This window comes from Typha latifolia, chromosome 10 (assembly GCF_019914945.1).
Source record: "Typha latifolia isolate L0001 chromosome 10, TyphaL0001v2, whole genome shotgun sequence".
Classification (NCBI taxonomy): domain Eukaryota; kingdom Viridiplantae; phylum Streptophyta; class Magnoliopsida; order Poales; family Typhaceae; genus Typha; species Typha latifolia.
The window spans coordinates 9,286,130-9,310,842 of NC_133095.1; the positions used below are offsets into that span (position 1 = coordinate 9,286,130).

The 24,713-nt window shown below is 38.4% G+C and overlaps 1 protein-coding gene across 1 annotated transcript; it reads left to right on the forward strand.

Annotated features, from left to right (window-relative positions):
* Positions 1–10,795: 10,795 nt before the first annotated feature.
* Positions 10,796–24,394, forward strand: LOC140795917 (putative E3 ubiquitin-protein ligase RING1a). The gene is made up of 10 exons (XM_073148740.1): positions 10,796–11,235; positions 11,329–11,383; positions 15,429–15,487; positions 22,182–22,263; positions 22,436–22,556; positions 22,695–22,736; positions 22,851–23,387; positions 23,532–23,639; positions 23,731–23,928; positions 24,008–24,394. The coding sequence occupies exons 1-10, from the start codon at positions 11,193–11,195 to the stop codon at positions 24,038–24,040; spliced, it is 1,278 nt and encodes a 425-aa protein (XP_073004841.1). The 5' UTR covers positions 10,796–11,192; the 3' UTR covers positions 24,041–24,394.
* The last annotated feature ends 319 nt before the right edge of the window (positions 24,395–24,713 follow it).

Consider the following 24,713-nt stretch of genomic DNA (forward strand, 5'->3'; position numbering starts at 1 on the left):
AAAACAGCATCCCGACGTTCGTCCACTAAACGGATGATATCTCGAGATCCACTAAACGGATGATATCAAAATTTCACATCGATCCAACGGCGGCATATTTCGGGATCTTATTTCAAATTTCCGTGCAAGATCGTCCAGATCTCGAGAATTCGAAGAGATCGACCCTTCACCAAAACGGCGAGATCGTATCAAGCTAGTATCGAGCTCCATAGCCAAAGGCGTGATCGTATCAAGCTGGTATCGAGCCACCGTTCCTCGAGACAAGCGCTTCCAATGACGACCACCGGATCCATGGCCGCACGGCGAGATGATGAAGAAGAGATTCTCCCAATAGAGTAGGGAGAAACTATTGCGGGGACTTCCACCGCGGAACCGCCCGATCTAATCGGAATGCGGAAGAACCTAGCGTTCAAGCCATCTTTGGGGTCTCTTCCAGAGCAGATGGCCATCAACAATCGATGATGATGGAGATGATGCGGGAACTACGGGCGATAAGGGAAGCAATGGCGAACGGAAAAGCACCATCGACCCCACGACGCGAGTCCACCCCTTGAACCCACCGCCACTTGGTTCAGCCTTTACAACCACAAGAGCCGCTGCTACCACCACCCTTTGGGCGAGAGGCAAGCAAGGATGGTTACACCAGGTCCGGTTGCGGGTGAACCCATCCGACGGTGAACCACTATGGAGACCGCCTTGGAGATCAAGATCCGTGGGCGGGTCAATACGATCCGGAACCACGGCAAGTTAATCAAAACCAAAGGAGGGATCATCAACCCTTCATGGTGCATCCTCCCCGGTTAGACAAGGACATGATCCGGAACGAGACAATGGCATCCGTGGACAAGTCGTGCGTCTCGAATTCCCCAAGTTCAAAGGTGGCGACTGATCGATTGGTTGTATAGGGCGGAGCAATTCTTTGCATATCAAGGAACGGTGGAAGAGTACAAGGTGACGCTTGCGAGCTTCCACCTTGAGGATGCGGCGCTTCATTGGTTTCGAGCAGCCAATGCCACTGAGGCTATCGAAACTTGAGCTGAATTTTGCGCCGATATCACACGGCGATTTGGAGCATCGGGATATGAAGATTTTGATGCTCTCCTCTCAAAGACGGTGCAAAAGACCACGGTTGGGTCATACCAAGAAGAATTTGAGAAGATTAGTAGCCGATGTCATCCACCATGGACGGATCAGCAACTTCGCAACACCTTCATCTCCGGGCTGCGGGGTGACATACAAGCCGATGTGAGGGCTTTAAGGCCTAGAACCTTAAAGGAGGCCTTCGAAGATGCGGTGCTTATGGAAGACAAACATAGGGCCATGAAGATACACTTGAAACAGAGTTGGACGAGCCAAGGAAGCCGCAATCAATCTCAACCAACCATAGCGGCGGGAAACATCACCGGAGCACCAAGAGTTGATCTTTGTAGTGATACCTCCTCGAGCACCCTTGAAGCTATCCCAAGATGGCAAGTACGCACCTAGAGGTCCGGGACGAGCACTCACACCTGCCCAAGTGGAGGAACGAAGGGCCAAAGGTCTATGCTTCCGTTGTGATAAGAAGTTTGTACCCGGGCATCGCTGCGCTAAACCGATGGGATCGGTGATGCTAATCGATGGATTGGAGGAAGCTGAGGATGAGTTTGCAGCTGAAGGTGCAGATGTGGTTGGACATCAAGGAGAAGAAGCTGAGGAGCAACACATGGAGGACATGATAGCCGAAATATCCCTCCACGCCTATTCGGGGACAGCTGCGTCAAAGTGATACGATCACACCTCGGCTATGGAGCTCGATACCAGCTTGATACGATCACACCTGGGGCTAAAGTTCGATCTTTTCTAATTCTCAGATCTGGACTAGATCTTGCACGGAACTTTGAAATAAGATCCCGAAATGTTCCGTCGTCGGATCGACATGAAATTTTGATATGTTGTAGGCCCAGAAAAGAGCTTTCGAAAAAATCTAGCTGCAGGCGAATCGGATATGGCGATCTCGAGATATCGTCCGATTTGTGGACAAAGGTCAGATGGTCTGTTTTGGATCCGTGGATGCAGGCACGTGATCCTAGGTACTGGTAGTTGAAGGTGGACCGGCGTTAATGTGGTGGCACCAGTGAAAAGTGATGGTGGAAGGGTTGTGGTTGATGGAAAGATTAGGGAAAGTGTTGGATAGATTGGACGAAGGGGAGAAGAGGGCCACCCTAAGGGACTAGGGTGATTAGCCGGACGAGGGAGGTTAGAAGCGGCGTCGCCGGGGATTGAGAGAACGGGAGCGAAGAAGACGAAGGAGGCAAGGCAAACTCAATTCTCAATAATCAATAATCAATTTGGTTGCCTACCACATCCTTTTATAGGCTAACCAACAACTCAAATTAACCCTAAAAACACAATTTTCGTCGACCGCGTTCGAACTCGCCTGACAGCGTCCGAACGCACCGAGTTCGCTCTTCTGGATTTGCGAACGCGATGCAGGCGTTCGAACGAGCAATCGAATGCACTTGTCGGTATTTGCGAACGCGATGTAGGCGTTCACAGTGCGTTCGAACGCACCGCGTTCGAACGCAAAGTACATTCTCTTCACCACGTTCACAACCCCATTCACAAACCGCGTTCGAACTCACTCCACCCGCGTTCGAACGCGACCTACAGAAAATTTATTTTAATGGAAATTAAACACTAAAACATGAAATAAAAATACTCCTAAGTGAATCTATGCTCGAGACGACGTCGGTGAAGTCCGAATCGTATCACAAAGACCTTGTGGGTGAACGGTGTAGTCAAGAAAACCACAGTGAGAATCTTGATTGACACCGGGTCCACCCATAACTTCATTGACAAGAGGCTCCTTAGGAAGATTGGGGTCGAGTCGGAACCCATGGAAGGTTTCGATGTGACTATCGGAGATGGCACCACATTGCGAGCAGATTTTATTTGTGGAGGTGTGGAATTGAAGGTACAAGGCTAAATTTTCACATTGGATCTTTATCCATTGGCCTTGCGAAGTGCTGACATTGTTTTGGGGACTCAATGGCTTCAAAGCTTAGGGCCCGTAACATTTGATTTCTCAAACCTCACACTGACATTTCGAAGGAACGGACGAAGGGTGTTCTTTGGATGGAAATCAACCGCAGCGGGGGCCAACATTGCAACCACTTGTGGGCTTTCCTTGTGTAGGGGACCAAGCTCTACTATTGCAAATGGTTGTCGCTAAACCTAACTTGAGTCATTGGGAGGACCAAATCCGGATCCACCAACTGCATCTAACTCGACCTCCCGAGCGCAATCGGATGCACCGGATTTCTATTGCTGAACTGACATTGAGTCAAGTAGTTCGACCACCCAACACCAAGTGGACTCAATGTAGATGGACCCGAATTCCACCTTGGGTTAGTTGGAGTACAAGTATCCAAGCTCGGCGAGGATGAACCCCTTTGAGGTAGTTATGGTCGCACTACCCTATCTTGCGTGCCTACGAAAGACTCGTGGCGACGGATAGGACCGAGCTTGACTTGGAACTTGCTGATCGAGAATCGAGCGGCTGATGCCCTTTCGCGCCAACCTGACACGAGTGAGCTTGCCTCTTTCTCAGCACCAACATTTCCTATATCTTCATATATGTGGGGAACCAATGCAGAAGATCATACCATGGAGGAGCTTGAGTCAGAGTTCAAAGATCGCTTCCCAAAATTCAAACCTTGAGGACAAGGTTGCGGAAGCGTGGTGGATTGATACGATTCAGACTTCACCGACGTTGTCTCGAGCATGGATCCACTTTAGGAGTGTTTTTGTTTTATGTTTTAGTGTTTAATTTCCATTAAAATAAATTTTCTGTAAGTCGCGTTCGAACGCGGGTGGAGTGAGTTCGAACGCGGTCGACGAAAATTATGTTTTTAGAGTTAATTTGAGTTGTTGGTTAGCCTATAAAAGGATGTGGTAGGCAACCAAATTGATTATTGATTGTTGAGATTGAGTTTTGCCTTGCCTCCTTCGTTTTCTTCGCTCCTGTTCTCTCAATCCTCGGCGACGCCGCTTCTAATCTCCCTCGACTAGTCAATCACCCTAGTCCCTTAGGAGTGGCCCTCTCCTCCCCCTTCTTTCAATCTATCCAACACTTGCCCTAACCTTTCCATCATCCATAACCCTTCCACCACCACTTTTCCACCGGTGCCACCCCATTAACGCCAGTCCTCCACCAACCACCATTACCTAGGATCTCGTGCCTCCATCCACGGATCTAAAACCAGAGCATCCCGATGTTCATCCACTAAAAAGATGATATCTCGAGATCCCCAACTCAGATTCTCCTGAAACTTGATTTGTTGGAAATATTTTTTCTAGGGCTACAACATATCAAAATTTCCCATCGATCCAACGGCGGAATATTTTGGGATCTTATTTCAAAGTTCCGTGCAAGATCAGTCTAGATTTGAGAATTCGAAGAGATCGACCCTTCACCAAAACGGCGAGATCGTATCAAGCTAGTATCAGAGCTCCATAGCTAGAGGTGTGATCGTATCAGCGTTCGAACGCGGGTGGAGTGAGTTCGAATGCGGTTTGTGAACGGGGTTGTGAACGTGGTGAAGAGAATGTACTGTGCGTTCGAACGCACTGTGAACGCTTGCATCGCGTTCGCAAATACCGACATGTGCGTTCGATCGCGCGTTCGAATGCCTGCATCGCGCTCGTAAATCCAAAAGAGCGAACTCAGTGTGTTCGAACGCGGTCAGGCGAGTTCGAACGCAATCGATGAAAATTGTGTTTTTAGGGTTAATTTGAGTTATTGGTTAGCTTATAAAAGGATGTGGTAGGCAACCAAATTGATTATTGATTATTGAGATTGAGTTTTGCATTGCCTCCTTCGTCTTCTTTGCTCCCGTTCTCTCAATCCCCGGCGACGCCGCTTCTAACCTCCCTCGTCCGGCTAATCACCCTAGTCCCTTAGGGGTGGCCCTCTTCTCCCCTTTCGTCCAATCTATCCAACACTTGCCCTAATCTTTCCATCAACCACAACCCTTCCACCATCACTTTTCACCGGTGCCACCACATTAACGCCGGTCCACCTTCAACCACCACTACTTAGGATCACGTGCCTCCATCCACGGATCCAAAACAGACCATCTGACCTTTGTCCACAAATCAGACGATATCTCGAGATCCCCACATCTAATTCGTCTGCAACTAGATTTGTTGGAAAGCTCTTTCTGGGGCTACAACATATCAAAGTTTCACGTCGATCCGACGGCGGCATAATTCAGGATCTTATTTCAAAGTTCTGTGCCAAATCTAGTCCAGATCTGAGAATTAGAAGAGATCGACCCTTCACCAAAAAGGCGAGATTGTATCAAGCTGGTATCAAAGCTCCATAGCCAGAGGTGTGATCGTATCAGCGGGCACTTGAATGCATCCGTGATCCAACAGCGAACTGCCTCGATTTTCTAACTCTGGATGGCGCTCTAGATCATCCATCACCTCCTGCAACAATCTCAAAATATCTAGGTCAGATATACATGCATACCTCAGCTCATCAAGGAAGGGAAAGGCCAAAGATGAATAGGCTGCAAGCTCGGCAGTATCGGGTTGGCACGATAGTGCATCCGCCACTCCATTTTCCATTTCCTTCTTGTATTCGATTTTATAATCATATCCCAACAATTTTGTACCCATCGCTATTGTGCCGGAGTTTGTATGCGTTGTCCCATAAAGTATGGAAAGCTCCTTTGATCTGTTCAGATAATTAATCGTCTACCGATCAAGTAAGGCCTCCACTTTGTCACTACATGCATAATTATCAATATCTCTCTCTCATAAGTCGATAATTGCTGAGATTTTTATGATAAAGACTTAGTAAGAAAGGCTATGGGACGTCCTCTTTGCATAAGTACAGCTCCTATGCCAATACCTAATGCATCACATTCCATAATGAACTCTTTGGTGAAGTTCGGTAGCGCTAGAACAGGTGTCGTCGTCATTGCTGTTTTTAATTTTTCAAAGGCTGAAGTGGCTTCATCCGACCATATAAAAGAGTCCTTCAACAAAGAAGTCAGAGGAGTAGCGATCTTGCCATATCCGCGATGAAGCGTCGATAATATCCGATCAACCCCAAAAATCCTCTCAATCCAGTGGTAGTAGTAGGAATAGGCCAAGCGGTCATACATGCAACCTTTTGAGAATCCACCACTACACTATTCGTTGAAATAATATGGCCTAAATACTCCACTTGTGGTACTCCCCATAGACACTTGGACCTTTTGATCTTTAATTGGTTTTGCTTCAACAAATTTAGCACGTTCTCCAAATGCCCCCAATGCTCCTGATGATGTCATGATTATATGTGCACAAGAGTGTACTTATGTGTGACGGGTCTTGCTCGACCTATCGCGTGCGTCGCGCGTGCCGTGTGGGCACGTGGGCTTGCATGTGCCTATGTCGGGCGGGGGCATTACAGTGTTGGTAGCATCTTTCGATCTGAAAATGAGAAAGCAGAAGTGCAAGGGGCAAATGAGATATGCACTATTAAATTGGATGAATAAACATGCTCTTGTAGAAGGTGGCAATTATGTGGGTTTTTTTATATTCATGTTGCTACAGTCATTCTATCTTTTCGTCGAAGAGTGGCTAACTATGTCAATGACTATTTTACTGTTGAAAGATATAGGCTAATTTATGCAGAAAAAATAGCAGGATTGCTGAATAAAAAGTATTGGAAAGGACCCACAGATGATTTAATTGTCAATGCTTCTAAGAGAGGTCGACCTAGGGAAAGACCAAGAAAAAAGAGGATAAGAGGTGTTAATGAGGAGTGGATGCCAAACGAGGTGATGAAGCCAGTTAAAAGTTGTGGACGTTGTGGTGAGAAAGGCCACAATAAGCAAAGTTGTAAGGAGCCAATAGGACAAATGCAACGACAAGAGCAAGGGCAAGTAGCTAAAAATTTTAGAAATATCAATATTAGACAGAGTAGAGGGAGAGATACAAGGGTAACTTCAGCTACTAAGTTGGGGTCAAGCAATGAGAACGAGGAGTAATTCAGTCACTAGAGCTATACATGATTTTGCACGTAGCACCCAATATGTACTATTAAATATCTCTTATTTTAGAGTGCACATGCCTCAATAATTACTTATGTCTCACAAAGTAGGAACTATACTTATCTTGTCTCTTTTTTATGCAGGTCATTATTGGGTCCTACACAATATTATTATATTTAGTATTATTGTGGTCTTTATCTTGCTGGATTTTTGAAGTTACTATTTACTCATTTTGTAATTTAAACTTGGAGTTACTACTCAGTTATTTTTGTAATTTGAACTTAGAGTTACTATTTAGTTCAGTCACTATGTAATTGTACTAAAACTTGGTGTTAATATTTTGGATCTTATGGTGTAATTGTATTAGAAGCTTTGTTAATTCAATGGCTTTGTACTAGGTTATAATAGCTTTTAGCATAACATGTTGTGTAATTTTTATAGTATCAGAAGCTTGGTTGGTTACAAATTTTATATGTTTAGTTGTAAATGTGGATAATCTATAAATCAAAGTTATTATAAACTTAGCTCTGTATAGTTGTTATAAAGTTCAAATTTAGTTGTTGTAAAGTTTAATTTAGTTTTGTATGTTTAGATATTGTAAATGTGGATAATCGTAAATCTAGGTTGGTGTATGTTTAGTTGTTATATATTTAGTAATTATAAACTTAGCTTTGTATAGTTGTTATAAAGTTCAAGTTTAGTTGTTGTAAAGTTTAGTTTAGTTTTATAAAGTTTAGTTTAGTTTTATAAAGTTCAGTTTAGTTTGGTATGTTTAGTTTTGTATAGTTCAGTTTAGTTTTGTATGTTTAGTTTAGTTTTGATTGTAGTTGTTTAGTTCAGATTTTTGTAGGCAACTACTATCAATAGTTAGCTTTACAACAACAACAATTACTATCAATAGTTAGCTTTATAACAACAACTATTATCAATTTACAAATTTTATTCAGAACACAAAAGTTTTCAAATTGATACATAACACAATCATCAGTTGATTTCACCTAGATTGTCATTGATACATCACTCATCAATTATTTACACTAAGATTGCCGCACATACACTTAATACTATTACACGAAAGCAAATGCACATAAAGAGCCATCCTATCTTCTTCTCTAACATATCCATCTTCAACTCAATTCTAGTTAGCTAGTATTTTAGATCTATTGGGTGAAAATTGACATCGTCGCACCATGCGAAATAATCACAATGACCATCCTGCATTGAGACTGTTAATACTTCAATCAAACACTAGTAGAATATCAATTAAATTGCAAATCATACCTTATGTCTAGGGCAAGAGTAAAATCTTATATTTTTGTTCTAATTCGTATTAGAAACTCGAATTTTGCAAACAACCCGGGCAACTAAAATTTTTGCCCACATCATTCCAACTCAAATTTGAGCTCAGTGATGATGATATTAACCCTCTTAGGAGCTATAGAAAAAAGTAAATTTGAGCTCATTAATTAGCTAATTGCTATGCCATTTCTGAAATCTATACTTTAACATTTCTAATATGATGTAGGTTCAAGATTTGATTAGTGAAATTATTGTAAAAACTAAAATCCAAGCTATTATTTTCAAAAATCGAAGCTATGCCATTTCCCAAATCTAAAAGTAAATCTAAAGAAAATATCAAACCCAAGATAGAGAAGGAGAAGAGAGAGTTGTTAGAAGAGACAATCCTACATTTTCTTGATCGGAAGAATCTACAGGGGTTCTGCCCTAAAAAAGAGGAAGAGAGAAAAAGTAGAAATAGGGAGGAAGAAGAAGTAGAAGGTTATTTTTATCATTTAAGAAAATTAATTGTAAATTTGATGAAATATTCTCATCTCCCCAAACGGTGTTAGTTAAAATCTAACCTATGGTATTTTTTGTAAATATTAATTGAATCATAGGGCTTGATCTGTAAATAGTGAAAATATAGGGTGTAAATATAAATTTAGCTAAAAGGTAGGGTGCTATATACAAATTTTCCTATTTAGAAAGTAACCTCGCATTTTCTTAATAAATAAATAAAATCTCACTGAGTTAAGAACTTAACAAGCATCTAATAAAATAAAAACTGAACTATTTCTATTTTAAATAATATTTTTTATATTTTCTAATTATCTTTATCAATTTTTTTATATTTCTGGATTCTTTAAGTTTAGTTGTTACGATGCTTTAGATGCAATTTTAGAGACTTTCTAGCTCTTTTTTGGTTGAAAATTAGTATTCTACTTTGTTTTCAGCTTATTTTATTTAATGATAGATTTTATTATATATCTATCATTATTAGTTGATTGTAGCTTGCTATCTAATTGTTAATAATAAAAAAAGAGTTTTATTTAGGAATAATTACACTTTAACGTTCTCAATTATCACCTTATTCTACATATATCCTTCGAACCTTAATAATAGGGTGTTTTCTACATACATTTATTAAATTATAAGATTTGAATTATAAATAGTAAAAATATAAGATGTAAATTATAATTTTATTATAAGAGCGGTGCAATATGCAAGTTTTACTTAAAAATATAAAAGTGTTCTAGTTTTGTCAAAAAACTCGACATATTTGCCCTCTGAAAAATTTACAAAAAAACCCTCACATAATAGGCTTTCTATGGTTCAAACCCTACCGTATCATTTTTCCTAAAACAAATCCTATCTTTCACCAAAAATATTCAAAAAAGCTCCTGAGTTTACACATTAGCTTAACAAAACAAGAGTATTCTATTTTATTTTAAATTAATATTTTAAAAATTACAAAGTTACCCTACTATCTTATTATGTAGAAATAGTTATAAATAAGTCTTAAGGGTAACTTTAGAATTTAAAAAATATTAATCTAAATAAAACATGTTGTAGAGGTTTTTTTAAACAAAACATATTAAGCTAATATGAGTTTAAATTAACTCAGGGCTTTTCTGATATTTTGATATCCAACCATACAAAACCCAAAGGCTTTTTTTTTTATAAAAAATTTCTCTTACTATTAAAATATTGTTATACTTTTAAGGGTATTTTTTTTCTCTATGGTACGACAGCTGTGAGATATGTCAATAGTTAAGGAGGATTTATATATCACAAAAAAATTTAGAAGAGGTATGTTAAAAATAATGGTAATTTAGGATCTTAAGTGTAATTATTCATTTTATTTAAAACGATAAAAAATAAAGAAGGAATAAATTGGGAGAATAACTAGGGGTGAAAACGGATCGGATTAACTCCGATCCGATCCGACTCAGATTAGATTTAGATAAAAAATTTCTATCCGATTCGGATATGGATAGAATTTTAAAAAAAAATTCGGATACAGATTCGGATACGAGCAGAATATATGTTTCGAATTCGGATATGGATATTGAATATTTGTTTACCGGCATATTTTTTTTAAATGATTTACAATTTTAGTTTGCTTATTAAATAGTAAATATTAATATTTTCACTAATAATACATTATATATTATTTATAGAGATTAATTTTTCTAATTTTATATATTTGACATATAAAAATTTTATTTGTTGTAAAATTCATAATATTTTTGGGTTAATTATATCTAAATAAAATATTATAATTCTTTTTAATTCAATCAATATCCGTTTAAGATCCGATCCTCTATCCGAAAATTATTCATATCCGTTTAATTAAGATATAATTTTAAAATTTTTTATTCGTCAAATATCCATATCCGAAATATGGATTGATCGGTGATCCGTTTTCATCCCTGAATAACAATTCAAGTGGTGGATAAATACCCGAATAGACCACCCGAATAGGTGGGTTGTGTGTGCGCGCGCGAGTGCTGCATGTGCTGGGTCGCCTCAATGTGATCGCCAAATCCGGTCAGCGCCCGAGCGAATTAATCCCAACTCTCTTCTCTATTTCCCTTCCCCTCCCTTCCCTTTCGCTTCCCCCCGTCGCGAAGAGGAGAGAGATTTTAACAAAAAGAAAAAGAGGAGAGAGGAGAGAGAGAGAGAAATGCCTGCCCAGAAGCGTCCGCATGCGGCTTCCTCCGACCACCAAACCGTCGAACATCTCGCGGCCACTGCGGAGGACTCATCTATGAGACCTTGTTCTCCTCCTCCTCCTACGCCACCACAGCAGAAGCAAGAGGAGGAGGAGGAGAAGGTGGAAGTCAAGGTTGAGAAGAAGAACGAGGAGGGGAGGGAGAGGAGATGCATGCGAATCCCAATCCTGAGCGGCCGCAGGAACAGGACGGTGAGGACGAAGGGCGGGCGTCTCTCTTTTTGTTGTTAACTTCTTATGTCCTTCTCGATCTCATGCTTCGGGGTGTTTTGGTTGGGTGCGCAGATTCCGATGCGGACGCCGACAGCCAATCGTCGCTGAGCGCCGCTGACAAAGATGAGTACGTGCTCCCTCTCCTCATCTTTTTAAGCTATAATTTCGCTATGTCGAACCATGTTCCGTGACATTTTCTTGAAGAAGAAGATGTGATCGTTTCTGCTAAAATGTTGCTATGGGATAATGCAATCATTTGAATAGGATGAGACAATGCCTGTTATGGTTACGTTGTAGGTGATCTTCAAGTAGTTCCTTGATGGAGGAATTGAATGTCTGTTCTGATTTGTTGCTGTCAACAGCGGAATAGCTGCCAAATGTTTTAGCACTTGCAGGTCTAGTGTTTTAATGATTGTTGGACTAGTAGTCAGGGGAAGTGATTATGAATCAGCATATGGTTGTTAGACTGTAGAATTTAGCTGTCATACTCGTACCAGATTCTATCTCCTGCTGTGACTGAGTAGGTTGAAGCAAATATTCGATCAGGCCAATATTGCTAAAGATGGAACGGGTAAGAAGAATTCGATACGCATCTTATGCTTCCTACTCACTTTGGAAGAGTCGTAGATCACTTCTAGGTCCTAGCAGCAAGACCAGAACCAGGTCTGGAGGAAATTACACTTTTAACTTTTTACATCTCTTTCCCAACAATATGGTTTTGAGTTGTCCAAAAAAAGAAAAAAAGACTAAAAAGTAAATTTAACTCTGTTATTTTTGAAAAAAAATTATGCTTTATGTTGTTTAGATTAACCCTATTGATGATAATAGATATAATTTGTAAGTTAAGTTTCTCCAGGGAATGGTTTTGATAATAAATAGATTAACCCTATTTTTGTTGTTGTTTTACATCTCTTTCCCAACAATATGGTTTTGAGTTGTCCAAAAAAAAGAAAAAAGACTAAAAAATAAATTTAACTCTGTTATTTTTGAAAAAAAAATTATGCTCTATGTTGTTTAGATTAACCCTATTGATGATAATAGATATAATTTGTAAGTTAAGTTTCTCCAGGGAATGTTTTCATGATTACTTCTCTGACAATAGATGTGTTAGCCTTTGATATGTCGTGCTTTGACAAAGTTTCCCTGTTGTTATAATATAACCTACTTGATGCTGATGCAAATTTGATGTCCTGCTAATAGCATTGAGTTAACTCCTAAATTTAGGTTGCAAACTGAAGTTGGTCACTACATTCTTTTCATCACCTCTTGTGCTATCCATATGCTACCTTTTTGTTTGAGAATACCTGCTCCTTGTTGTTGATGATCTTGTTGGTTCCCCTATTGTTGACTCAAGTAGTTCTCTGTAAGGATCAAACATGAGCTTAAAGCTCTCTTGAAATCCGATCATTTATTCAATCTTCTTGTAGAACTGTTAAATTTTGCGTAGCACATGTAGAAGGTTTTCATGGAATTCATTATGAACCACTAAGCTGGGTATATCTCAGGCATATTTATCTTATTCTCTAAGATCCGTTTTGCACATTCTATGCCCTTGTGACAGTATCCTTTTCTTTTAGTCAGTTTTCTGGCTTTCAAGAAGAAAGGTGCAAAACGCCAATGATCTGAAATAAGAACTATTAGAATTAGCTCGAAAGTTAGAACCATTGGGAATCATCCTGGGAAGATGGTTGACATCTCTCCCATGTGCATGATTATGTGAAGCACAAACATCATATGTAGAAGACAAGGGAACTAGTAGGAAATAAAAAACATGTGCAGCCAGAGGAGCATAAGCTGAGGGATTCAGACCAAAATCTTCACAATTAATTTCAGGTTGTTACCAGCCCTATTATTTTGGCCTAAAAGGTTAACCAGCTAGCAAACTACGGAGGAATATGTTTAACATAGAGTGTACACCTATTTTGAGTAGGCAGTCTCACCAAGAATGTGAACGGTTTATGATGTTCTGAAAATATAGTGACTTGTACTTGGTTTCCAGCTGATTGAACCTGAATAAGTGAATATCATCAATATATGTTTTTTGGAAATTCAAACGGTTGGATCTTGATTTTTATTTGTGTTTAACTTATACTTTTGGTTCTTGTGAAGGTACTTGGGGTGTTTCAAGTCTTTTTTCAGATTGTTGATTTCTTCATCAGTCCTGTACTGCTAAATGATTTATTTTCTTACTATGAAACTACTAGTGTTTCTTTAAAAGTAGTGGCCAGGGGAAATTTTATTTTATTTTATTTTACTTTTAGGTGGGGGGGGGGGTGGGGGGCGTGTTTGTCCTTTACAACCATGTGGGAGGAATTTTCCACAGTTGGGTGTGTGCCACATTTCAATCGACGGTGCAAAATTCATCAGGAATAATTGGTTCTAGATGTAAAAGAGACTTTCTGAAATCTTTCCAAATTCCAACTAGTAAATTCTTGTCATTTTCCAGGTTGCAAAAAAACTATATTTTTGGGATTGCATGTTTAATTCACATAAACTGAAGTATGTCCAATGGGTTTCTTGTTAAATTTTTTATTCCGTCGGCTGATGCTTGTCCATTCGTGCTCTTTTTACGAACTGCAAAAACTTAAGGAGTTATTTCTTACTTAAGGAAATCCTTAAGTACTTAACTAACATGAGTAAACAGATACAGTAATCACTATCACATTATCTTTTATATATGTTTTTCATTGCCTTGTCTTCAATTACACACCAGCATGAATAGTGTAGGGCACTTGATATTTCATATTAAAGTGCATCTTCAATCTTCAAAGCATAACTATCTTGATATTGCCAAGGGAAATTTTAGTGTACCCCCCCCGCCGCCTAGTTTTCTCTCTCTTCTTCCTTCAATTCCCCCATTCTGTCCCACCAGACATATCATTATTGACATGATCTCCTCCTTACAAAGAGAAATATGGGAATTTACATAAGCAAATAATCCTTTTATTTTAGCTTAATTGGCCAATTTGGTTTTATTGAACCTTTGGATTGGCCTATTTATTTATTTTCTATTTCTTTTTTCTCCTTTCCTCCCCGTGCCAATTAAATTCTAGGTGAGATTAAATGTCCCCACTAAGGGGACTTCTTGCATCTCTAAATGGGTCCACTTCAAAGTGGGGTCCACCTCAAGTGATGAGTTTGTTTAGACTGATTAGATTTTTAATGCAATTCTATACAGCATCCGAGCCCATCTTAAGATTAGTGAGATTTTAAAATAAAATTATCTAAACTATATGTTTAATGACTTATATATTTTTAGTTTTCGATAAGACATTTTGTTATAAAGGCTAAACACCTAGATCCCTGAATTGACCTGATTTAACTTATATCCCTAAATTAAAAATGTCACATTAAGAACCCTTAAACTATCATAATTTCTACAGGGGGTTACATTGTTGTCGAAAAAGTTGATTTTACAAAATTAACTTCTATCCTTGTACTTGGGTTGTAGAAGAAGGGAAGTTATATCACCATTGAACTTGACATTGGGTTGGGATTGAGAGAGAAATATGGGGAAGGTGAGGGGGGAAAATAAGTTGAGAGAGATTGAGATTTTGAGAGGAGGAATAGTAATAGAAATCATACAGGTTGCTACTAGATGAAAGAAATGTTGAAAGTAAAGGAGAGGGAAAGGATTGTTAAAGATTGGGAGAAATATAAGTCTAGGGAGAAAGATGAGGGCAATTTCAAGTTGAGTTCGCTATGCGAAGGAGAGGGTATTTAGATGGTCTCCTAGGATGGATGTTAGCGGGTCTCTCGCTCTCTCTCTCTCGTGCATGCGTAATCTCTATCAGCTTGTGATTTCTCTCTTTTTAATTCTGAGGTGCGAAAGTTAGAATTGTCCAGGAGCAGATAAATAACTCCCTAATGGATTTTTTTCTTCTCTCCTCTTCCCTTTTTTGGTTCCTGGAAGAACTTAAATGATGTTATTTATATATTTCAGATAGCATATTGCCTATACATGCTTCACCTCTTGTGTTGGTAAAGCTCAAATATTCGTAATACTTCTACTTGAATAAATTTCAAATGAATAGTTAGTTTGTTGATTGTGTTTCAGGATTCATCATTCCCTACATGTGAACTTACCACATGTATGCCATAAGTGGAATACAAATTTTATTTGTAAGTTCTTTGCTGTTCAAATGATTTTATGGAACTTGCTTTGTTCGCAGGTTTATACTAGTCAAATTAGCAGAGATACGCAAAGAAGTGCAATGCCCTATATGCTTAGGTATGAAACTGTAATGTTCATGTACATGCAATACTATCAAAAGTTATCTTCTAAAATTAAATAAGTCAGGTTTCTTTCAGCAGTTGATCTCAAAAAGATGTTCTTATACTTTTTGAGGCTGTTTGTGTCCTATAGTTTTAAGGGATCCTTTACTAGTTTGCCACCTGAAAGTTGGGGATGTACATGTATAAATGCATGAACTATATGTATCTTTCCTAAATTTTGGATTTGCAGATATTCCCTGGACAAAATATTTTATATTAAAAATGGTTATTAGTTGACATCCTCCAAACAAAGTTATGTTTTACCTCATTTTTTCCTTTTCCTAGTGCAAGATTCCCAATTGTAATTTTTCAAATTCTTGTAAGTATTTTGTTAACCCCTCAAACAATGAGTGGATGTACGCAGCTGTGGGGATAATATTATATCCTTGCAGCTGATTTTAGATTTATCTGAAGAAAAAGATTCGAGGAACTTGTTATATGACTCTGTTTTTCCATTTTCTGCTGGATTGATTAGAACAAGTGGAAATCATGTATTTCCCTTTGTTAAATTTAAAACTAGTGGATGCTCCACAATATTCTATGCTTAAAAGGTTCTAAACGAGCATGCCTCTCAGATAGTCATATATATTGTATAGTTAGATGAGCAGGTCAAGCAATTTAGATAAACATACGTACCTGGAATACCAATACTGAGACATACCTCAGGGAAGGAAACTAGGTTTGTTCAAGTCTATAGCTTGTCAGATCCAAGAGTGCACAAATAGCTATTGACCTAGCAATGATGGCAAGTCAAAATCAATAGTGCCAATTTGTAGCATCCATCTAACGAAGAGATTAATTTCAAGAATTTATGACCAAACTAGCCCTCCTTTTTTTTTTTGCTTCTAGTCTTCTACTGCAATTTAAAACTTAAATATGAGTCTAGGCACAATTTGAAAACGCTGGCTGGAATAGCGATTTCTAAATATATGAAAATTTCAAAACCGCCAAAAAGATTGCCATCTTAGGAAAAAATTTGCATATAAATCACTTTTTGATTTATCGATTTCTGTATAAATTGCTAAACTAATATGCGACTCACATGGAAAGTTTTTCTCAGAGGAAAACTTTTTAACGATTTTGAAATTTTTATATAAGTCGCTAACTAGGTCAGTGACTTATATTTAAAAATCACTGTCGCAGTCAATGGTTTCACCTAGCCTTATATTTAAGTTTTGAAGTGTACTGGATGCATAAAAAGAATTAGGGGCAGACTTAAAATAGTCAAAAACTCATATTTTCAATGCAAACTAGTAATCCTTAGAAACTCCTCCTTAACTCCAGTGGACTATTATTGATCTCAGAGTTCTGATTTGACATAATTGGAGTCATGCACAACATCTAAATGTTATGTTAGTACAAATTATTAATTGGCTACTCCAATTAATCAATTGCACTTAAATTAACATGAATACAATTGACTCAAAACAAATTAAAAAGCCTGTTTAGTGATTAAATAGAAAAGGTAGGCTTAGTTGCTTATGTTGCCCTACCTTTCCCAACATTGTCTCCATCTGCACCTTAAGTATTTACCATTGTCGATATAGTTAGACACAAAACTGACTTGTGGAATCATTCTATTTCAATAGATGAAGAAATTTAATATACTTAGCCTCATTCATCTTGTCCAATTGTTTTTCTAATAACAAGTATTCTTTGTATATTCGCGAAGTTGGAGAAGGGAAATTAGAGAAGAAGGATAAGTGTCACAATCCCAACTACTTCAATATAGATAGGTATGCCCTGCCGCAACCCAAAGAAACTCAAGAGTGCAAGGCCTAAAGAATACTCTCTACAAGAGTTAATGATTCATATGGAGGGGGAACAAATGCCACTTAGCTACAACAATCAAATGCTACAATATAATAGAAATAATAATGAGAAGATGAAGAAGTATAACAAAACAGAAAGGTGAGACTCCTGGGAGGTCCCCAAATAGGAAAGGTCCTCTCTTAGTTGAACAAAGAAAATCTGTTACAGAATAGGAAAAATATAAGATTTCTATTGAAGAGAACTCAAATCCTACAAATTTGCTTCTTGTCACATTGCAAAATTCCTTCTTAGGTTATTTTACCTGGTAAGAGACATGATAAGCTATGTAACCCGAGAAAATAATCCCAAGAGACATGTAGCCATTTGATATCAATATTTTTTCAAAACTAAATGAAACTGTCTGTTTTATTGGAATATAACTCAAACTAAAACAATATCCATAAGAGCAACTAGAACGACATATAATATGCTTGAAATGGAAGCTATACGTGCAAGTATGGCCTTTGGTAGAACTTGGGATACAATAGATAAATAGATCTTAATCTGGAAGCTTTTGCATATCTTCCTATCGTGGCCACAAAGGTCCACTCTCGCTTTACCTTGCATAGTGATTTGGCTAGCTTGATGGGATTTGTGAAAGTGCATGTTGCTAGACTCACCGTACTTTTGTTACTGTTGATCTTTTTGCACCTTATTGAGTTTTTCATATTAGTTCTACGTTGAGGTGTTTTCAATCATTGACATTGCATGTGAGTGGATGTACACTAGTTGAGTTGCTTCTTACTGGACTTGTTGCATCAATTGATATTCCTTTTGTCTAGTAGGCTGTTTTGGAACTCTTTTGATTGGTCTAGTTTGACCTTTGTCCTAGAAGCATTCACTTATTTGTGTTTGGTTGAAAAGATCAATGAGGCTACCATTGGGGATAAGAGCCACCTTGACATGAGCTTACAAGGAAAACTCTTCTCTTGTTTGAAATTTCAAAAAAGTAAAAATGTCGTTGAAAAGATTCAAGGCAAGGATCACCTTACCTCAATTGCGTAAAGCCACCATTGCATGTGTGTTGCTAGAGGGGTGAGATTGATGTGCATGTGTATTAGGATTGGTTGAGCAAAGATAGCCTTGTCAACACTTCATGGCACGACACAACATATACTGTGGCACCTGCCGGCTGTGCCGTAAGAGGGAGAGAAAAGGATGAGGGAAACTACTCACCTTCATTCTTCGCCGTTGCCGTTGGACCTCATAGTTGGTCGAGCAGCGACGAAGCTGTTAGGAGGGGTGCCGTGCAGCACCTCTCATGCCACGTGCCTATTGGCACGGCCATTGTTGGCATTGAGTACTAGTGTTGATTGTTAGAAATCATTTTGTAACCTCTTGCACAATTTAGAATTCTCTTGTAGTAAACTATACTAACTTGCCACTTAGGAGGTGTACATGTTATCTCATTTGCTATTGTGACCTCTGACCTGGTTTCAGCATGCCTAGGCTAGTGTAGGTGTCATCTCAGGTCTGGTCTAAATGATTTGCGTGAGGGACTATTGTATTGTGTTGCATTTTCTTTTACATCCCGTGCCGTCTCAATGAGTTTTTGGCTTTTTGGTTCGAATTTGGAGCTTAATAATTTGGTTGAAGTGTTTACGATATGTTTGAAGTCTTTGCGCAGAATTTCCTAAAAAGCTTTTGATGATTTAATTGCACAACCTTGGAAAAACTTGCTGAATTTTCTGCTTCAGGTTTCCACTTGAATGGGTTTTGAACGGATTTGGGAAGTGTTCAAAATTGACCGCTGATTGTATTAAGTAGCATTCAAACAGGTTAGCGCCCGTTGTACGACTTTTGGATGCTTGAGTGTTCTAACAGCGTAAATCTGAACAATTAAAAACCTACCCGAGCTCACTTTCTTCTTCGTCTACCTTTCTCTCCCACCATTTTCGTTCAAACTGAGAATCCTTTAAGGCTGTTTCTCCAGATCTTTCTCAAACCTATCATCCTCTTTGCAGGCTAAGGTATTTTAAGGTTTTTTCATCACATGATCTTATCTTGATTTCTTTTTAGGGTTTTCATTCAATCTCATGATCATGTTGGATTTTGATGTTTTGATCGTGTAGAATCATGGTGAACAAGAATATTCTTGCCTCTAATAGATCATCTAGATCCTTTGAACCGTCTTAAGTTTCTCTCTAGCGAAGCAAAGGAGTGGTATGCTGCTAAGTTTTCTTCTAGAATCTAGACCAGTTCTAGCAGAGATTATGATTTCAGATTTTGGGGAGTTTGATCTACCTTCATTTTTTAAGAGGAGGGATTGGAGAGGTATCTTAAGGGTTGAGTGGGAGGCGTACACCAAATTAGTTACACACTCCAGCGAACGAATGATCCTTTTGGAGCACAACTCCCCTTATTTAGTGGATTTTACCCCTGCTGAATCAAAATTGTTGATATGTTAGCTCCCATAACTCTCAAGTGAACCACTTCATCTTGCTCGGTTTATGGCCCTTTCGTTCAATTCGAAAAGATTTAATCTTTCATTGTCGAGTTTTTACTACTTTCTGCTTGGAGTAGTCCTCCACCAATAGTTCCTCACACTCCAGTAACAGTTTCATCTGTTGATGGTAGTACACTTTGCTGTCCTTGGTCTTCACCTAGGATGAATGACCCAAAAAGCTTCAGGTTCTCGTCATTGATCACGGAGTACATCTCCGCTGGAAGATGTTCTCTCCAATTTTTTTCAGTATCATGAAGGTACACATTGTATAACTTTCGAAAGGCCTGTGGAGCATCGGGAACGCTAGGACTGGTGCCTCGCAAATGTCTATTTAAGAGTTGGTGAGTATCATAGAGTCCATTTTTATAATTTGGATGGAGAATTGAGGGTTGATCTTTGAGTGTCAAGTCTAGTTATGATTTTATTTATCTATTTTCATTATTTATTTAACCTACTTTTATTTATTTTTGTAACTTTTGTACTTAGGTCTGGTCCAGGCTCCATTTATGCCCGTTTCAACTCCTTAAACTCATGTTTCAATTTATTAAATTCCTCATCACCTTCCTTAATGAAAGCACTCAATATGGAAAAGAAAGCATGCAACAGTAAAAAATATTCAAATTTTGATTGTTGCATTTGGTTCAAAGGCTCTTAGGTAAGATTGGAAAGTGGCCTATTCATTGTTCCTAGAAATAATTATATGAGGAGCCAATTATGCATTTTGGTCCCCTAGAAATTTTTATTTTATTTCTAATAAGATTTTAAATCAATTGGGGCTTAGTCCAACCACCTGCTCGCAATTGGCCCACCCAACAACATAGGCATGAACTGGACTGGGTTAGAAAACTTAAACCTAGCCCAAGCCCAGACCTAGTTTGAAACTAGTCTGGGCGTAGACTAGGCCAGGTCTTGTCCATACTTAAATCCAGGCTTTCTTTGACCAAGCCAAGCTTGACTGGTCCATTAAGATTCGTAGCCTTGGTAAGTCTATGCAAGGATGCTGGTATCACAAGAAAGTGGTGAAGGAATTTCGGGCAAATTGGTAGGCTCCCATGGAACCATGAACTTCAGTCACCACTTTTGGTTTGGGCCAATTTTTGATAACCTTCTCCTTCTTTAGAATAATTTTCAGCTCATTTTCATCGACTATGAACCCGAGATATACAAAAGACTGCTTTCTGAATTCACACTTCTTATAATGTTCATTCAGTTCAACTGATGCTTTTGTAATACATTGAGAACTTTTCTGTATGCTCCTCCTAGCTTCTACTGTAGATAGCTATATTGTACTGTAGGTAAGAATATTGTCCAGGTGCAAGAAGTTGAACTTCAAAGAAAGATCGTAGAATATTGTGCAAGTAGCTGGTGCATTTCATAAAGCGAACAGCATCACCCACCACTCAAACAAATTTGTTGGGTCTTGAATGCAGTCTTTCAACTTGTTCTCTTCTCATACTCCACTGAATTGAAATTAAAGATGATAAAGGGTTAAAGATGTTAGAGAAAGATGGATGGTATTTGTGCCACTTAAGAGTAGCAGTACTCACCTAAAAGGGCATACTGATGACAAGCATTGAAGGGTTTTTTACAAGGAAGTTTTATCAGGGTTTTAAGAACATTTCCTGTCATACAATTAGGAGAGATACTATGAAATATTTTTGAACAACAAGAATATATTTTTTTGGCCAATTTGAAATCTAAAACTTCTTTCACTAATGATATTTGGACTTCACTTCAATGTTGGTGTTCTGTGTACAAATGCACATTTTATTGATAATGATTGAAAGATTTTTTTTTTGTTTTGATGGTTAAATAGAATGCCCCAAAATGATCCATATCTATGGAAACAAGAAAACTTATTTTTGGTTTGCAACACTAATTTTCACCAAAATTATATGGTTTCATCTGAAACTGGCCAAAATGATCCTGACGATGCTTTCTGTGCTTTGGGTTTCCTGTGTTTACTTAACCCTACCAGCTCCAAACCCGTCCCTCAGTTCTACTCCTATGGCCGACACAAAAGATGTGAGCATGCCTCTCTACATCTCGTGAGGCTATGATTTGTGTGTGAATTCCTCCCTCTCTATATCCTTTACTTGAAGTGTGAAAACTCATCCTGGCAAATTGATTCAAGAAACTGCTTTTCATGTATGCAATGCAAAAGGTAGTGTACAGTATGAATTATTGCAGTCCAGTTTCCTTAATCTAAAACCTATGAATTTCTTTCATATTGTTTTTTCTGAAATCTTTTTTCTTGCTAAGGAAAAATATTATCATCTAGGGATACTGGGTTTATCCTTTTGTCATGCCATGTATTATGCTCTTTTAAGCATGTCCATGACCGTGACTACTGAAAATTTGTTTTTGATCATTGAGTTATTTGATCTAACAGGAATAATCAGAAAGACAAGAACAGTTATGGAGTGCCTGCATCGGTTTTGCAGAGAGTGTATTGATAAATCAATGCGGCTGGGGTATGGTATTGGTGCCGATATATGAATATTCCATATTTCCAATTGTAGAGGACTACTACATCCTTGTATCAATGTTGGCAAGAGAAATGCCTTAAGTAATTTAAACATGAAATAGTGAAATAATGATACTTAGACTAGTCAATTTAATAAGCTAAATGTAACCTTTCTGTAGCAACAATGAATGTCCAGCATGTCGCACTCACTGTGCAAGTCGACGTTCTTTAAGGGACGATCCAAATTATGACGCCCTCATTGCAGCTTTATATCCAGATATTGATAAGTATGAGGAAGAGGTATGCGAGTCACTGCTACTTGCCTACTTATAATTTACTTAATTTGTTGTGCTTCAAGTTGCATCTTTCCACTGACATTCTTTTATCTATATTTGGCAAGTGATGCTTCTCATTTGGCTTCAATATTTATTGCTGCAGGAACTTGCTTTCCATGAAGAAGAGAAAAATCGCAATAAGAAGGTAGGATCTTAATAGCTGATTATATATCTACTTCTAGAAGATGGACCTGTATGAAATTCATTAGGAGAGTTATTTATCCTTTTATTAAACTGAATAAGTTTTTTTTTTGGGTAGATTCAAGCATGCATAGCTGAAACTCTTCGGCGACAATCAGATGCTCTTGGAAGGAGGAGACCTACTGCAAAAGCAACAGCTGCTGCTTTTGTAAGAAAATCTCAAGGGAACTTCCGAACTAATGGACAGAACAGTTACCTGCGGGGGAGAGGTAGAACAGGTGGTCGTGAGAATGCACTTGCAGTTTCTGATGACGAAGAGGAAGGAAATGATAACGATGGGAGCAAGGAATCCTCTTCTGCGGATGAACGGTCTCCAGATATCAGGCAAAAGAGATGCAAGAGATGGCCAGTACCACGGTCTTCACCGGTTAGAACAGCAAGCAATGCGGACAGTGGCTATGATGACAATGACGATTTGGGAGTCAGTAGAGAAAACCTTAGCACATCTCCTTTACGAGCTGCATGGGGTAAGAATGGCGTACGAAGTCAAACACGACATGGCAATGCTAGTAGTTCAAATGGTAGGGTGGTCAAAGGTGCACGCATGACCAAATTGGTGGAACATTTACGAAATTTAGATGAAACTGATAATCAGGTAAAATAAGTGATAAGCAAGAAGATTATATTTATGCTAACTTATGTCTACAAACAAGACAAAAGATAATGACTTCTGCTAAACTTATGCCTACTAACAAGCTTTAGCAGCAACATTATTCTTTATTGTGATTTCATTTTGCAGGTTGACATACATCTGATTATGCTGCCACTGGAAGGAGAAAATATGCCTAATTTGCGGACACCTTATCTTTGCTGTCAACGGACCATGTCCATTAAGCAGCTATGCCTAGTAACTACTTGCTTCCCACAAGTTCTTTTAGTAGTATAATTTTATTTGTCCAAATGTAGTGTTCAAAAGTCAGTGTCATTCATGGGTGCAGTTTATAGCTTGCCAGACATCTCTTCAAGCTGAAGAAGTTCAGATATATGCCAGGACGCCTCAGCATGGATACTCAGCAATCAATAACCCAACTATAATAGACAAGACCGTTGATCCTTTTGAGGGCTTACAAATGCTGGAGCCAGAGAAATCACTTTCAGAGCTGTGTGCTTCATTCACTTCTGCACAAGGGGATCTGGTGAGACCCCAGCAGTTTGTCAATACTGTTTCTCTTCTGGTATTGATTTCCTAAATGATCATCTTTTCTTTGCCTCCAGGAATTGGTATATGTTTCGAAATTGCAAAGCTAGATAAAACCATGGTGTCAGGTCTGTGTTTCCCCCTGAGAAGGTAAAATGCCACTAGATATTTAGTATCTTCACATGGAAGATGTATATAACACCAACATATTAGAAGATAGGTGGGTGATGGGCTAAGCATACTGACCTTCACTAGTCAAGGAATTTTCTCCTCGATGGTAACGGAGCAAAAGACCAAAAGAAAAGGAAGCGACGTCATAATGTTATTGTACATTTGCTTATCTTTTTCTTTTTCTTTTTTTGCTCTTTAAACAGATGGAGAAGATACTAACTAATATTTCTCATATTTTTTCATGCTCTGTAGTTTTTCATGAATATAACCAATTCTTCGAAGGTTCTTCTTTATATCCTCTACTGATTCACTTGGCTCGAATCACTTAGTCGTATACTCTTCATTAAGATTGCCTTAAATAGGGCATTACAAATTTGATAGCTTTCTTTTCTGAAAGAAATTGATAACTCCGGGCTGTCTAATTATAGCAGAAATTCATTTACCAATTTGGCAAGTGTAGAATCAGGTACTGCTCTCAACGCTATTTCTTGTACTAATTTTTTTTTTAATATTGATGTGTATAGTTACAAAGATCTGTTATATTTCTATATTTCTTGCGGGAAGTTCAGCTTTGATACATAATCACAGATATTTACATTGTTGAAAATACTT

Excerpts from the sequence above, each read along its gene's own strand:
- LOC140795917 (XM_073148740.1), top strand. The coding sequence starts at position 11,193 with ATGCATGCGAATCCCAATCCTGAGCGGCCGCAGGAACAGGACG. Across the intron at positions 22,557-22,694 it reads TTGATAAGTATGAGGAAGAG|GAACTTGCTTTCCATGAAGA; the intron begins GTATGCGAGTCA and ends TTATTGCTGCAG. Across the intron at positions 23,929-24,007 it reads CTTCTGCACAAGGGGATCTG|GAATTGGTATATGTTTCGAA; the intron begins GTGAGACCCCAG and ends CTTTGCCTCCAG.